General features: G+C 41.0%; 1 protein-coding gene across 3 annotated transcripts in view; it reads left to right on the plus strand.

The window, feature by feature from the left end:
• Nucleotides 1-15,195, plus strand: part of LOC106875637 (protein O-mannosyl-transferase TMTC3) — a 79,501-nt gene extending 64,306 nt beyond the window's left edge. For all 3 annotated transcript variants that reach the window (XM_052977273.2, XM_089343244.1, XM_052977271.2), the window contains 3 exons: nt 12,191-12,295; nt 13,428-13,511; nt 14,837-15,195. In XM_052977273.2, the coding sequence (XP_052833233.1) occupies nt 12,191-12,295; nt 13,428-13,511; nt 14,837-15,049 (402 nt within the window). In that variant the 3' untranslated portion in view covers nt 15,050-15,195. The remainder of the gene's footprint in view (nt 1-12,190; nt 12,296-13,427; nt 13,512-14,836) is intronic.
• The last annotated feature ends 4,093 nt before the right edge of the window (nt 15,196-19,288 follow it).

Genomic DNA, 19,288 nt, shown 5'->3' on the forward strand with positions numbered 1-19,288 from the left:
TACGTAAGAACGAACGTACATATGTATTATGTAGGCTGGAATTAACGAAAGAACGTACGTACGAACGAACAAACGGAGGTACGTACAAACGAACGTACGTAAGAACGAACGAAGGAACGAACATACGTACGTACCTACATAGGCACGAAATAACGAACGAACTTACGTACGTACGGACGTATGAAGGATCGAACGAACGTATGTACGAACGAATGAAAGAACGTACGTACGTACATACGTAGTTACGTTTGTACGAACGTACGTACGAATGAACGAACGAACGAACGAAGAAACGAACGAACAAACGAACGTACGCACGTAGGCAGGAAATAACGAAAGAAAGTACTCACGAACGAACGTACGTACGATGGAACGAACGTACGTATTACCTAGGCAGGAATTAACGAAAGAACGTTCGTACCTAAGAACGAACGTACGTATGAACGAACGAACGAACGTACGTACGAAGGAACGAACGTACGAACGAACTTATGAACGTACGTACGTACGTACGTACGTATGTACGATCGAATGAAAGAACGAACGTAAGTACGAAGGAACGTGTATATATATACGTACGTACGAACGATTGAACGAACGAATGTACGTACGAACGTACGAATGTACGTACGAACGTACGTACGCAGGCAAGAAATAACGAAGGAAGTACCTACGTACGAACGAACAATCGAACGAATTAAAGAACGAACGTACTTACGGAAGTAACAACGAACCAACGGACAAGTGAACGTACGTACTAACGAATGAACGTACGAATGTACGAACGAACGAACATATGTACGTAAGAACGAACGTACATATGTATTATGTAGGCTGGAATTAACGAAAGAACGTACGTACGAACGAACAAACGGAGGTACGTACAAACGAACGTACGTAAGAACGAACGAAGGAACGAACATACGTACGTACCTACATAGGCACGAAATAACGAACGAACTTACGTACGTACGGACGTATGAAGGATCGAACGAACGTATGTACGAACGAATGAAAGAACGTACGTACGTACATACGTAGTTACGTTTGTACGAACGTACGTACGAATGAACGAACGAACGAACGAAGAAACGAACGAACAAACGAACGTACGCACGTAGGCAGGAAATAACGAAAGAAAGTACTCACGAACGAACGTACGTACGATGGAACGAACGTACGTATTACCTAGGCAGGAATTAACGAAAGAACGTTCGTACCTAAGAACGAACGTACGTATGAACGAACGAACGAACGTACGTACGAAGGAACGAACGTACGAACGAACAAACCAACGTACTTACGTACGGACGGTCGAACGAACGAACTTATGAACGTACGTACGTACGTACGTACGTATGTACGATCGAATGAAAGAACGAACGTAAGTACGAAGGAACGTGTATATATATACGTACGTACGAACGATTGAACGAACGAATGTACGTACGAACGTACGAATGTACGTACGAATGTACGTACGAACGTACGTACGCAGGCAAGAAATAACGAAGGAAGTACCTACGTACGAACGAACAATCGAACGAATTAAAGAACGAACGTACTTACGGAAGTAACAACGAACCAACGGACAAGTGAACGTACGTACTAACGAATGAACGTACGAATGTACGAACGAACGAACATATGTACGTAAGAACGAACGTACATATGTATTATGTAGGTTGGAATTAACGAAAGAACGTACGTACGAACGAACAAACGGAGGTACGTACAAACGAACGTACGTAAGAACGAACGAAGGAACGAACATACGTACGTACCTACATAGGCACGAAATAACGAACGAACTTACGTACGTACGGACGTATGAAGGATCGAACGAACGTATGTACGAACGAATGAAAGAACGTACGTAAGTACGAACGATCGTACATATATACGTACGTACGTACGAACGATTTAACGAACGAACGTACCTACGCAGTCAAGAAATAACGAAAGAACGTACGTACGAACGAACAATCGAAGGAATTAGAGAACGAACGTACTTACGTAAGTAAGAACGAACGTACGTACGTACGTACGAATCAACGAACGAACGTACGTACGTAGTTACGTTTGTACGAATGAGCGTATGTACATACGTACGTAGCAACGGCCGGACGAACGAACGTACGTACGTATGAATCAACGAACGAAGTACGTACGTAGTTACGTTTGTACGAACGAGCGTACGTACATACGTACGTAGCAACGGCCGCACGAACGAACGAAAGAACCAACGATCGAACGTACGTGCATACGTACGTACGAAGGAAGGAACAAACGAATGCACGTACGAACGACCGTACGTACGTAGGCAGAAAATAACGAAGGAACGTACGTACGAACGAATGTAAGTACGAACGTAGGTATTACGTAGGCAGGAAATAACGATAGAACTTGCGTACGTACGAACGAACGGACGTACTTATGAACGAACAAACGTGCGTACGTACGAACAAACGAACGTACGTACGAAGGAACGAACGAACGAAAGTATTTGCGTACGGACGAACGAACTTACGTACGAACAAGCGAACGGAGAAACGAACGTACGCATGAAGGAAAGAACGAACGTACGTACGAACAAAGAAAGGAACGTAATTACGTACGTACGTAAGAACGAATTTACGTACGAACGAACTTACGTACGTACGAACGAACAATCGAACGAATTAAATTACGAACTAATTAACGAAGGATCGTACGTACGTACGTAAGATTGAACGAAAGAAAGAACGACCGAATGTACGTACGTACATACGTAGTAACGTTTGTACGAACGTACGTACGTACGAATGAACGAACGAACGAAGAAACGAACGAAAGAACGAACAAACGAACGTACGTACGTAGGCAGGAAATAACGAAAGAAAGTACGAACGAACGTATTACGTAGGCAGGAATTAACGAACATACGAACGTACGTACGTACGAAGGAAGGAAATAACAAAAGAACGTACGTAGGGTGGAAATAACGAAGGAACGTACTTACGAACGAATGTTCGTACGTATTACTTAGGCAAGAAATAAAGAAACACCGCACGGACGAACGTACGTACGTATATAGGTATGTATGAACGAAAGAAGGTACGTACATACGTACGAATCAACGACCAATCGAACGTACGTACATACGAAAGAACGAACGTACGAACAATCGAACAAATTAAAGAACGAACGTACGTACGAATGAACGTACGAACGAACGTACGTACGCAGTCAAGAAATAATGAAAGAACGTACGTACGAACGAATTAAAGAATGAACGTACTTACGTAAGAACGAACGATCGAACGTACGTAGTTACGTTCGTATGAACGAGCGTACGTAGCAACGGTCGAGCGAACAAACGTACGTACGAATGAACGAACGAACGATCGAACGTACGTGCATACGTACGTACGAAGTAAGGAACAAACGACCGCACGTACGAAAGTTCTTACGTACGGACGAACAAACGAGCTAACAAACGAACGTACGTACGAATGAACGAACGAACGTACGTAGGCAGGAAATAACGAACGAACGTACGTAATACGTAGGCAGGAATTAAAGAAAGAACGTACGTACCTAACAACGAACGAACGTACGTACGAAGGAACGAACGTACGTACGTACGATAAACAATCAAATGAATTAAAAAACGAACGTACTTACGTAAGTAAGAACGAACGAACGATCGAACGTACGTACGAATGAAAAAAAGAAGGAACGAACGAACGTACCTAGTTACGTTCGTACGAACGAACGTACAAGTGAACGTACGTACATACGTACGTCGGAACGACCGAACGAACGTACGTACGAATGAACGAACGAACTAATGAACGAACGATCGAACGAACATATGTACGAATGAACGAACGTACGTAAGAACGAACGTACATACGTATTATGTAGACAGGAATTAACGAAAGAACGTAAACGTACGTACGGAGGTACGTACAAAACAAACGTACGTTCGTACGTATGAACGAACGTACGTACGAACGAACGAACGAACAAACGTACGTACGAAAGAACGAACGAACAAACAAACAAACGTACGTACGAAAGAACGAACGAACAAACAAACAAACGTACGTACGAACGAACGAATACACGTACGTAAGTAATTACGAACGAGCGTACGTACGAAGGAACGAACGAACGTACGTACGTATTAAGTAGGCAGGAAAGAACGTACGTACGAACGAACGTACGTACGAACGAACGTACGTACGATCGAAAGAACGAACATACGTACGTACATAGGCAGGAAATAACGAAAGAAGTACTTACGAACGTACGTATTACGTAGGCAAGAAATAAAGAAACAACGTACGTACGAACGAACGTACCTATATAGGTACGTATGAACGAAGTAACGAACGTACATTCGTAGGTATGTACGAATGAACGAAGGTACGAAATGATAGAGCGAACGAACGAACTTACGTAGGTGCGTACGTACATACGTACGAATCAACGAGCAAACGAAAATACGTACATACGAACGTACGTACGTACGAACGAACAATCGAACAAATTAAAGAATGAACGTACTTACGTAAGTAAGAACGAACGAATTAACGAACGATCGTACGTACGAACGAACGAAAGAACGTACGTACGTAGTTACGATCGTACGAACGAACGAAAGTACTTACGTTCGTACGGACGAACGAACGAACTTACGTACGGACGGACGTATAAAGGATCGAACGAACGTACGTAAGTATGTACGAACGAATGAAAGAACGAACGTACGTAAGTACGAACGATCGCACATATATACGTACGTACGTACCAACGTTTTAACGAACGTACGTAAGAACGAACGTACGTACGAACGAACGTACCTACGCAGTCAAGAAATAGCGAAAGAACGTACGTACGTACGAACAAACACTCGAAGGAATTAAAGAACGAACGTACTTACGTCAGTAAGAACGAACGATCGAACGTACGTACGTAGTTACGTTTGTACGAATGAGCGTATGTACATACGTACGTAGCAACGGCCGGATGAACGAACGTACGTACGTACGAATCAACGAACGAAGTACGTACGTAGTTACGTTTGTACGAACGAGCGTACGTACATACGTACGTAGCAACAGCCGCACGAACGAACGAAAGAACCAACGATCGAACGTACGCGCATACGTACGTACGAAGGAAGGAACAAACGAATGCACGTACGAACGACCGTACGTACGTAGGCAGAAAATAACGAAGGAACGTACGTACGAACGAACGTACGTATTACGTAGGCTGGAAATAACGATAGAACTTGCGTACGTACGAACGAACGAACGTACTTATGAACGAACAAACGTGCGTACGTACGAACAAACGAACCTACGTACGAAGGAACGAAAGAACAAACGAACGAACGAAAGTATTTGCGTACGGAAGAAAGAACTTACGTACGAACAAACGAACGGTGAAACGAACGTACGCATGAAAGAACATACGAACAAAGGAACGTAATTACGTACGTGCGTAGGAACGAACTTACGTACGTACAAACGAACAATCGAACGAATTAAATTACGAACTAATTAACGAAGGATCGTACGTACGTACGTAAGATTGAATGAAAGAAAGAACGAACGAATGTACGTACGTACATACGTAGTTACGTTTGTACGAACGTACGTACGTAGGCAGGAAATAACGAAAGAAAGTACTCACGAACGAACGTACGTACGATGGAACGAACGTACGTATTACCTAGGCAGGAATTAACGAAAGAACGTTCGTACCTAAGAACGAACGTACGTATGAACGAACGAACGAACGTACGTACGAAGGAACGAACGTACGAACGAACAAACCAACGTACTTACGTACGGACGGTCGAACTTATGAACGTTCGTACGTATGAAGGATCGAACGTACGTACGTATGTACGATCGAATGAAAGAACGAACGTAAGTACGAAGGAACGTGTATATATATACGTACGTACGAACGATTGAACGAACGAATGTACGTACGAACGTACGTACGTACGCAGGCAAGAAATAACGAAGGAAGTACCTACGTACGAACGAACGAACGTACGTACGAACGAACAATCGAACGAATTAAAGAACGAACGTACTTACGTAAGTAACAACGAACGATCGAACGTACGTACGAACAGACAAGTGAACGTACGTACTAACGAACGAACGTACGAATGTACGAACGAACCAAGGAACGAACGAACATATGTACGTAAGAACGAACGTACATATGTATTATGTAGGCTGGAATTAACGAAAGAACGTACGAACGAACAAACGGAGGTACGTACAAACGAACGTACGTTCGTACGTATGAACGAACGAACGATTCAACGAACGAACGTACGTAAGAACGAACATAAGTACGTACCTACATAGGCACGAAATAACGAACGAACTTACGTACGTACGGACGTATGAAGGATCGAACGAACGTACGTACGTATGTACGAACGAATGAAAGAACGTACGTAAGTACGAACGAGCGTACGTACATACGTACGTAGCAACGGCCGCACGAACGAACGTACGTACGAACGAAAGAACCAACGATCGAACGTACGTGCATACATACGTACGAAGGAAGGAACAAACGAATGCACGTACGAACGACCGAAGGAACGTACGTACGAACGAATGTAAGTAAGAACGTACGTATTACGTAGGCAGGAAATAACGATAGAACTTGCGTACGTACGAACGAACGGACGTACTTATGAACGAACAAACGTGCGTACGTACGAACAAACGAACGTACGTACGAAGGAACGAAAGAACGAACGAACGAACTTACGTACGAACAAGCGAACGGAGAAACGAACGTACGCATGAAGGAACGAACGAACGTACGTACGAACAAACAAAGGAACGTAATTACCTACGTACGTAAGAACGAACTTACGTACGAACGAACTTACGTACGTACGAACGAACAATCGAACGAATTAAATTACGAACTAATTAACGAAGGATCGTACGTACGTACGTAAGATTGAACGAAAGAAAGAACGAACGAATGTACGTACGTACATACGTAGTTACGTTTGTACGAACGTACGTACGTACGAATGAACGAACGAACGAAGAAACTGAACGTACGTACGTAGGCAGGAAATAACGAAAGAAAGTACGAACGAACGTACGAACCAAGGAACAAACGAACGTACGAACCAAGGAACAAACGAACATACGAACGTACGAACGAACAAACCAACGTACTTACGTACGGACGGTCCAACGAACGAATTTACGAACGTACGTACGTATGAAAGATCGAACGTACGTACGTATGTACGATCGAATGAAAGAACGAACGTAAGTACGAAGGAACGTGTATATATATACGTACGTACGAACGATTGAACGAACGAATGTACGTACGAACGTACGTACGCAGGCAAGAAATAACGAAGAAACGTACCTACGTACGAAAGAACGTACGTACGTACGAACGAACGAACAATCAAACGAATTAAAGAACGAACGTACTTACGTAAGTAACAACGAACGATCGAACGTCCGTACGTATGAAAGAAAGAAGGAACGAACGAACGTACGTAGTTACGTTCGTACGAACGAACGGACAAGTGAACGTACGTACATACGTACGTACGAACGACCGAACGTACGTATGTACGAACGAATGAAAGAACGAACGTACGTACGTAAGTACGAACGATCGTACATATATACGTACGTAAGAACGAACGTACGTACGAATGAACGTTCGAACGAACGTACGTACGCAGTCAAGAAAGAACGTACGTACGAACTAACAATCGAACGAATTAAAGAATGAACGTACTTACGTAAGAACGAACGATCGAACGTACGTACGTAGTTACGTTCGTACGAACGAACGTACGTAGCTACGGCCGGGCGAACAAACGTACGTACGAACGAACGTTCGAACGTACGTGCATACGTACGAAGGAAGGAACAAACGACCGCACGTACGAACAAACGAGCTAACAAACGAACGTACGCACGAAGGAACGTACGAGCGAACGAAGGAACAAACGTACTTACGTAAGTAAGCACGAACCATCGTACGCACGTACGTACAAATGAACGAACGAACGTACGTAGGCAGGAAATAACAAAAGAATGTACGAACGAACGTACCTACGTATTACTTAGGCAGGAATTAACGAAAGAACGTACGTAAGTAAGAACGAACGATCGAACGTACGTACGAATGAATAAAAGAAGGAACGAACGAACGTTCGTAGTTACGTTCGTACGAACGAACGAACAAGTGAACGTACGTACATACGTAGGTCGGAACGACCGAACGAACGAACGATCGAACGAACATATGTACGAATGAACGAACGTACGTAAGAACGAACGTACATACGTATTATGTAGACAGGAATTAACGAAAGAACGTACTACGTACCAACGAACAAACGTACGTACGGAGATACGTACAAAACGAACTAACGATCGTACGTTCGTACGTATGAACGAACGAACGTACGAACAAACAAACAAACGTACGTACGAACAAACGAATAAACGTACGTACGTAATTACGAACGAACGTACGTACGTACGTATGAAGGATCGAACGAACGTATGTACGAACGAATGAAATAACGAACGAACGTGTATATATATACGTACGCACGTACGAACGATTTTGCGAACGAACGTATGTACGAACGAACGAACGTATGTACGAACGAACGAACGTATGTACGAACGAACGTACGTACGCAGGCAAGAAATAACGGAAAAACGTACCTAAGTACGAACGAGCGTACGAACGAACAATCAAATGAATTAAAAAACGAACGTACTTACGTAAGTAAGAACGAACGATCGAACGTACGGACGAATGAATAAAAGAAGGAACGAACGAACGTTCGTAGTTACGTTCGTACGAACGAACGAACAAGTGAACGTACGTACATACGTAGGTCGGAACGACCGAACGAACGAACATATGTACGAATGAACGAACGAACGTACGTAAGAACGAACGTACACACGTATTATGTAGACAGGAATTAACGAAAGAACGTACTACGTACCAACGAACAAACGTACGTACGGAGATACGTACAAAACGAACTATCGATCGTACGTTCGTACAAATAAACGTACGTACGTACGTAATTACGAACGAACGTACGTACGAAGGAATGAACGAACGAACGAACGTACGTACGTATTAAGTAGGCAGGAAATAACGAAAGAACGTACGTACGTATTAAGTAGGCAGGAAATACCGAAAGAACGTACGTACGTACGTACGAACAAACAAACAAACGAATAAACGTACGTACTTACGACCGAACGAACGAACATACGTAGGAAGGAACGAACGTACAAACGTACGAACGAACGTACGTACGCAGGCAAGAAATAACGGAAAAACGTACCTAAGTACGAACGAGCGTACGAACGAACAATCAAATGAATTAAAAAACGAACGTACTTACGTAAGTAAGAACGAACGATCGAACGTACGTACGAATGAATAAAAGAAGGAACGAACGAACGTTCGTAGTTACGTTCGTACGAACGAACGAACAAGTGAACGTACGTACATACGTAGGTCGGAACGACCGAACGAACGAACGATCGAACGAACATATGTACGAATGAACGTACGTACGTACGAATAAGCAAACGAATAAACGTACTTACGACCGAACGAACGTACGTAGGAAGGAATGAACAAACGAACGTACGTACGTACGGACGAACGAACGAACTTACATACATATATACTACGTGCATACGAACGATTCAACGAACTTACGTACGCAGGTAAGAAATAACGAATGAACGTGAGTACGTACGAACGAACGTACGTACATAGGCAGGAAATACCGAAAGAACGTACGTACTAACGAATGTACGTACATATTACGAAGACAGAATTGACGAAAGAACGTACGTACGAACGAAGACACGAACGTAAGTACGAACGAACGTACGTACGTAAGTACGAACGTACGTACGTACGTATTTCGTAGGCAGAAAATAACAAAAGAACGTACGTACGTATAAACGAACGAACGTACGCATGAACGATCGAACGAACGAACGTACGTAGATAAGTACGAACGTACATATATACGTACGTACGAACGATTGAAGGAACGAACGTACGTACGCAGGAAGGAAATAACGAAAGAACGTACGTATGGACGAACGAACGAACTTACGTACGTACCTATGAACGTACGTACGTATGTACGAACGAATGAAAGAACGAACGAACGAACGTACGTACGTATTACGTAGGCAGGAAATAACGAAAGAACGTACGTACGAACGAACGAACAAACGAACGTACGTACATATGAACGAACGTAAGTACGAACGAACGGTTGAAGGAACGAACGTACGTACGCAGGACGGAAATAACGAAAGAACGAACGAACGTACGTACGTACGTAGACAGGCAAGAAATAAAGAAAGAACGTACGTACGTATATAGGCACGAACGAACTAACGAACGTACATTCGTTCGTATGAACGATGGTACGAATGAACGTACGTATGTGCGTTCGTACATACGTACGAATCGACGACCAAAGGAACGTACGTACGAACTAACGAAAGAAAGAACGAACGTACGTACGTACGAACAGTCGAACGAATTAAAGAACGAACGTACTTACGTAGGTAAGAACGAACGTACTTACGTAGGTAAGAACAACGAATTAACGAAGGATCGTACGTACGTACGTAAGATTGAACGAAAGAAAGAACGAATGTACGTACATACGTAGTTACGTTTGTACGAACGTACGTACGTAAGAACGAACGAACGTAGTACATACGTACGTAGGAACGACCGAACGAACGTACGTTCGTACGTACATACGAATGAACGAACGAACGAAAAAACGAACGATCGAATAAACGAACGTACGTACGTACGTAGGCATGAAATAACGAAAGAACGAACGAACGTACGTACGAAGGAACGAACGAACGATCGTACGTATTACGTAGTCAGGAAATAACGAAAGAACGTACGTACCTAAGAACGAACGTACGTACGTAAAAACGAACGTACGTATGAACGAACAAACGTGCGTACGAACAAACGAACGTACTTACGTACGGACGAACGAGCGAACTTACGTACGTACGTACGTATGAAGGATCGAACAAACGTACGTACGTATGTACGAACGAATGAAATAACGAACGTACGTACGTAAGTACGAACGAACGTGTATATATATATACGTACGTACATACGAACGATTGAACGTACGAACGAACGATTGAACGAACGAACGTACGAACGAACGTAAGTACGAACGAACGTAAGTACGAACGAACGTACGTACGCATGCAAGAAATAACGAAAGAACGTACCTAAGTACGAACGAACGAACGAACGAACAAAGGTACGTACCTACATAGGCAAGAAATAACGAAAGAACGAACGAACGTACATAGTGCGAACGAACGTACGTATTACGTAGGCAGGAAATAATGAAAGAACGTACTTACGTACGGACGAACGTACGTATGGACGAACGAACGTACGTAAGTACGAACGAACATACATATATCCGTACGAACGAACGTACGTACGTAGGCAGGAAATAACGAAAGAACGTACTTACGAACGAACGTACGTACGTATTACGTAGGCAAGAAATAAAGAAACAACGTACGTACCAACGAACGTACGTACGTATATAGGTACGTATGAACGAACGAACGAAGGTACGAAATGATGCAGCGAACGAACAAGCGTACGTACATACGTACGAATCAATGACCAAACGAACGTACGTACATACATCCGTACGTCGGAACGATCGAACGAACGCTCGAACGAACGAACTAACGAATGAACGTACGTACGAACGAACGAACGTGCGTACCTACCTACGTACGAACGTACGCACGTGCGAACGAAAGAAAGATCGAACGAACTAACGTACGTACGTACGAACGAACGTACGTACATACGTACGAATGAACGAGCGAACGAACGTGCGTACGTACGAACGATCGAATGAATATATATATATATACATATACACATATATATACATATATATATATACATATATATACATACATATATATACATACATATATATATATATATACATATATATACACACACACACACACACATATATATATGTATATATATATATACACATTTAGTGCTAATAATATGTACTTTCTTACAGCTTGAAGACACTATGCGCAGTGCTCTCTTCAATTTGGCATTGATGCTGGTGAATGATTTAAAACAACCCCATGAAGCCGTTCCCTATCTCCAGAAACTCTTAATGGTAAGTTGTTCCTTTTGCTCGTTTCTTGTTTGTGCCATCACCTCTCTCTTATTTCCTCTTTGTTACATGACAATAGTTTCCTTGGTTCTCCTTCTCGGTTGTCAAACCTCACTGTGAACTGAATTTGTTGATGTGTGCTGTAATTGACCTGAAGGAGTAGCACCTTTCAGGACCTCAGTAATGGGTTAATTAGCATATTAGGGTTTCCCTGCCTATGAATGTGAGGACTGGGTCTAGCAGATTCTGTGGAAGAAACTCTCATGGTTCAATAGAAGGGAAGGTGGCTTCAGCAATGCAAGTGCGGTGAGTAAGACCTCTTGGTCATCCACTGCATCAGTCTTCATTCCTGGTCATCTTGACCTGGTCTTGCCACGGTTGCAGACAAGAGTGAGTTTGACACTTTAAACTTTAGCACTCTGCATTTTCTCTGGAATTGTTTAAATAAAGTGTAATGGGTGCTTTTAACATACCACCAGCGTGTTTTCTCCAAGTGGTCACGTGATGGTCAAGTCCTGGTTTTACGCTGGCTCTTGCAATCCCATCACATGGCAGACCAGCTTAGTGCAGGCAAATTGTTTGTTCACTGGAGCTCAGTGTGGTGGGAAGACGAGGTTAAGTTCAGATCTCGGTCTGGAGAGAGGAGAGTTATTCAGCAGAAAGCTGTGACGTGCTGTTCTCTTCCGCCAAGTACACTTCACCAAGTTCCAACTGCATCAGAAACCAACATATTTTCTGACAGAATCATTCAAGATGTACCATTTTTTGCTGTACTTTTGTTTAGGCGTTTAAATTATAGTGTGGCAGTCAATTACACCTCTTGTCCTCGTATTTCTTTTCGCTGTTATATACCTGACTCGTTTGGAACCAGGAAATTATAATGTCACCAGGGCCAGAGCCACGCTACTCAACCTCCTAAAGAACTTGTCACTTCCTGTAATACACACATACATTGATATGACCCCTGTTAAAGGGGTCATAAGCACTTTCACACATACACGAAGGAAATTTCCACCTACCAATTCAATGCCAAGGCTTTGGTCAGCCCAAGTCAGCACGCAGTGACACTGAACCAACCTCTTAACCCCACAGCCACGCCTGCACCTGTCTATATTGATTTCTGTTTTTATTTCAGTACTATCCGAATCACACGAAAGGTCTTATCTTGATGGGTGACATCAATATCAACATCCTTAAAGATCTTAACAGTGCAGAGAAGGTAAGTTCACTTGTCTGGTTTATCTTATTACAAGGTGGTATGGAAAAGTTCCCCGTCTAGTTCTATAGCACACTAACAGATGGCAGCACACGGTTACGTACATAGCGAGAGTAAGCAGTGACCTTCATGAGGCAGTGTGCCAAGTGACCACGTGCATATGCTGTTGTCTGCAAGTTTAACACAAAGTTCACGCTGGCTCTTTGTCCCACCTTCCTGTCCATGATCGAAATTACAAAGTCTTCTACAGAGACAATGTGCATGCTTCAACAAGCTTATTGCAACAAAGCAATGGGTCATACGCAATGTCTCGAGTGGCACGGGTGCTGCAAAAGTGGGAGAGCATCCCTGGAAGACCTGCCATGAGTGTCACCCCTGGAAATGTGAATCAGGATTGTCAGAGGACAATCAATGACATTTTGCAAAAGCGACCAGATCTGTGGAGAACAAAGAATTGAATTTTTCAGGACGACAATGTCACGGAACTCTCCTCGTGAGTTTCTTGCTAAAAACAACACAGTGTCACTTCCACACCCACCTTATTTGCCATATTCAGCACTTGCAGACTTCTATCTCTAACCCCAAGAGGAAGATGCAGCTCAGAGGTCACCATTGTCGAGATTCAAAGTGAATTGCAGAAGGTCCTCTACTCACCATAAACGACTTCCAAAAGTGGCAGGAACGCTGCAACCAGTGTATTACTGCACAAGGGGACTATTTCGAAGGTGCTGATGTGAAAACTCAGGTAAATAAGTTATTTTCTATTAACCATAACTAGTGTGGGAACTTCTTGGCACCACCTCCAATAAACTCATTTCTTCTATTATTTCATTTCCACAAAAGACACCATCCTTGTATATCTGATCTACAATATCAATAGCTCCTAGACTAAGTAGTGACACGATTAATCTACACTCATTAGTCAATATGTGTGTGTTGCCCATGTGTATGTGAGTGTTTTCATATATGCTTTGAATGTATAAGACCACAGCAGCATCCAGACGATTAGTAACATGCATTTTTTTTTGTACGTGTTTTTAAGTAAAAATCTATGATGTATCCACAAATCATCATCGTTTAACGTCCGCTTTCCATGCTAGCATGGGTTATTTATCCCCACTTAAAAGTGTATGCTCTATTAGAATAAAGTATTTACCCGGAGAGAAACTCTCATATTGGCATTTTGGCAGGTGGAGGACTTTGTTGCTGTGGCCTGGGTTGGAACCCCACTATAGTAGTAAATAATAATGCTGCAGGGTAATTTCTCTAAAGCTCTACCAATTCTGCCAGTTCAATATATTAACCATGTCTCTCTCTTTCTCCTTCAGAATTTCCTAACAATTTTAAAGAATGAACCAGGAAACGTGCAAGCCATTCACAATCTTTGTGTGGTCTATGTGGAACGAGGGGATATTCTGAAAGCAGAGAAGTGCCTGCAGCATGCCCATAGCTTGGCACCCTCAGAATCTTATATTCTTCAGCACTTGAACATCGTTAGGAATAAAATCAAGTCTATCAAAGCAAAGAAGAAACCTCAGTGAGGGGAAATTTTGTCAAAAAAAAAAAAAAAAAAAAAAAAAAAAGGATCCTTCTGCAGCCAAAGACATGACTAACAAGAACAACAATGAAATAGTTAGGTACGAAGTGGAGCAATGCTCATCGCTTTCTAAGACTGAAATATCTGAGAAAAGTGATTGTAAGTACTTAACTCATTATTTAGATGCTATGATTCATTAAGGAAATTCTCACACAAACAGCTAACCCTAACCCTAACCCCCGTCTCAACATGAAGATCTTGGCTTGTAAGGGTTTGACAATCAAAACAGGATTTGTTAAAGTGTCTGCAGCATATTGCAGCCATGTTCATTTTTCTTATAATGTATTTTTCACCCAGTGATGCCAAATGGTTTTAGTAAAAGGTGTCGTCTGCCAAATACAAACCCCATTTAACCCCTGCGATACACACCTTTGATAACATGTTGTCTACCTATCACATTCCACACCTATTCCCCAATATACACACACACACATACATAACACTTGACAACACTGTGTAACAATTTTTGTTCTTCAGTAGCAACTGTTATTTCCTATGTGCTGACCCTTAGAAAGTATGAAAAATGGCTAATATTTCCATTAGACTTTACTTTTGTTACATTTATTCAAAGCCCAAAGAATCCCTCTCAACACATGGCTATGATGCTCCTGCTCATGGTAAGAGATGCACATATTGTCAACCACTAAGGGACATGCTCAGTTGGTTATGGTCAAGCAATGGACAAGAAACTCTCTGGTATTGAGCAGAACATTTGCTATAACAATATTTCTGCTTCAGCAACTCATCACTGAATGTGTCCGCAATGTAACGGAAAATAGGTCAGTTTCAAAACATTGATGTCCAGATGACAAAAAGCAAAATCTGAAGGAAATAGTAATCTTTTCCTTTGATTTCTAGATAAAAGCAAATAAGAAATAACACTTACTGACCAAAGACAGAAAAAATAAAATGGAATTTGTTAGTGTTATGTATGTTGTCAGATGATGTGAGAAGTAAATTTTGTCTTGACTGAATACGTTTACCTTGGTCATCTCTCAATCTAAAACAAAACTGGGGAAATAATAATCATGTAAAATGTTTCTCTTCTCCAAAACCTACAATTTTTTTATTTTTATACCAATCACAAACACCAACTGATTGAAGTTGATGTTATCTTTGGTGTAATCAAAGACAGTTCCAATTGGAGAGATTGATTATTATTATTATTATTATTATAGCACAGTTGGAAGTGCTCAGAGACAAGGTGTTTTGATAGCACCTCAATCAGGGTTGGTGACACTGAAATTCAACCTTCCTCGTCTCCTGTAAGTTTACCTGAAGACGTTCAGGTTGATCAACTCATTCTCTCATCATCGTTAGTTGGTTGTCTAATACTGTTTGATGAACAATGAAGAGTCAAAAAAAACTATATGTATGTGCGTATTTTAAATAACAGTTTGATTTAGCTCCAGGCCATAAAAGGCCCCTAGCATCTGTTGAAATAGATGTGACGCCATATGCACCCATAAAACTTTAACCCTTTAGCATTTAAATCAGCCCCACCCAGCCAAAATATTCTTCAAACTGGCCAGATCTGGCCTCTCACATTTATCCTACAATATCATTCTAAAAAGGTAATCACATTATTGAAATCTCAAAGCCGGGAGATCATGCAGCATTCATTCAAAACACTAACCTTCTAGCATTGAGATTATTCTACGCAACGTAATGCTTATTTACTCACATTGTCTTAAATTATCAGGCATCATCTTGTAGATCTCAGATTTTGATGATGTGGTTGTTTAAGAACATTGTAGGGGACGTGTGAGAGGCCAGATCTGGCTGGTTTAAATTAATAAGCACAAGCTGAATGCTAAACTGTTAAGTCAGAGCTGAGCAAAACCATTAAAAACCTACCAAATGCGTTGGATGCTACTTTCTTTTGTTTACTTCCTCGTATGTGTCAATACACACACATATATATATATATATAGTATGTGTCAATACACACACACACACACACATATATATATATATATATATATAGTATGTGTCAATACACACACACACACACACATATATATATATATATATATATATATAGTATGTGTCAATACACACACACACACACACATATATATATATATATATATATATATAGTATGTGTCAATACACACACACACACACATATATATGTATATATATATATATATATATATATATATAGTATGTGTCAATACACACACACACACACACACATATATATATATAGTATGTGTCAATACACACACACACACACATATATATATAGTATGTTTCTACATGTTCAAATGTAAATATTTTCAAATCATTGAAAGAGAACTTTAATTTTTTTTTGTTTTTCCGCCATCCTCTTACAGTTCTAAATTTATTTTTGAAATGTCTTTTCTATGACCTTCTGTTATCAAAGGTTTTAATCACATCGGTGTTGGTCATTAGCCACACAAGTAATTCACATCCCTTGTACACAAAAGAATCAGCCTTAATAAAGACCCCCTACACATCACCCTGCATTGACCCCTCCCTCTTTGTTATGAACAATAAAAGTCCTTTAAAGAACAAAAATTCTGTCTTTGTGCCTAGATAAAACTGAAATATTTAAATTTTCCTCTGAATCTCAAATTTCTTGCATTTGATGGTATCCCCCCCCCCTGCTCGCATTGCAAATATTTAAAAAGAAAGAAAAAAATCAATGGTATGTTTGTTCCCCCCCCTCCTAACATGGAGGAAATTTTTCTTGACTCATTTTAATCTTTGGAAAATAAAATTTTATTTTCTATACATGGTTTTTCTCAGTTTTTTTTTAACCATATTTCTTAGGTACATGTGTTTAAGTTTGCTTCCCAACCACATGGTTCCAGGTTCAATCCCACTGCATGGCACCTTGAGCAAGTGTCTGCCTCAACCCAGCCAAAATATTGTTTTATGCTCAAACTAACCAGATCCAACCTCTCACACCTACCCTATAATGTCATTCTAAAAATAAATCACATTAAAATCTCAAAGCTAAGAGATACTGTATGACTAATTCAAAACAATGTGAATAAAGAAGCAGCACATTTAACAATCTGAACATTGAAAGATTGAATCGGCTCAAAATGGCCAGATTCAGTCTCACACCAACCCTAAACAATCCCATCGTAGAAATCTCAAAGCTACGAGATAACGGATGACTAATTCAAAAGAATATAAATAAATACGCATTACATTTGACCGAGTTATCTAAATGCTAAAAATTTAAAAGCATCTTACTCCAAACTTTCCATCAATATTTCACATTTATGTATTTCAAGCAGCAGCTCCACAGCAACTGTCATTTTGCTAAATACTTTGTTAACTACAAAAAAAAAATAAAACAAAAAGCAGTGTATTTCAAATGAAATGGGGTCATGAAATAATAGTTTAAATGAAATCAGGAAGAACACAACAAAAACAAAAATACCAATTTAGATATTTGCAAGAAGATCAAAATTATGACCTTATTTTTTTTCTTCTTTTCTTTATTTTATGTACATGCAGGTCTCCCCTGGAGACAAATGCATCAGGTTCTTTAACCAGATACAAACTGATGGTAGTGGTGGCGGTGGTGGTGGTGGTGGTGTTGTTATTGTTGTTGTTGTGATGGATGGAGACAGACTAACCTCCTGGTCTCTTCTACAGCTTTACATGTTCTATAGACCAACCAACAAAGGATTAAATTAAACCAGCAAGGAGCCGTTTTTTTTTTGTTTGTTTATATTTGTCTTTTGGTGGTGCTGTTTTTTTTTTGTTTCATTTCTTTTTTTCTTTCTTTCTTTTTAACACTATCACAGTGTGGGTGGGCAGGAGGGGAAGGAGGAGGGAGAAAAGGGTCATAAATGGGGGAACAGTGTCCACACTATGGCAAGATAACCATCTAGGTTGAGGCTAGAGTGAGTGGGGAGGGGGAAGTCCTTTTGGTGTTCATAATCCAACAATGAAAGACAAGGAATTTAGTCGATAAATAGAGGAAGGAAGGGAGGAAACAGAAAGGGCAGGGGATAAACTAAGGGATCAACGAACAATTACCATAGAAACAGGGAGAAGTGGGAGGGAGAAAAAACAAAGGGTGGAAGTGGTTAATAATTAAACATTTAAGACTTAAACCACACATACACACATACATATAAATATCTACACACACATTCATGCATGTACGCGCACACCTATACACACCCATACTTA

This window comes from Octopus bimaculoides, chromosome 27 (genome assembly GCF_046866305.1).
Source record: "Octopus bimaculoides isolate indiv1 chromosome 27, ASM4686630v1, whole genome shotgun sequence".
Taxonomy (NCBI): Eukaryota; Metazoa; Mollusca; class Cephalopoda; order Octopoda; family Octopodidae; genus Octopus; species Octopus bimaculoides.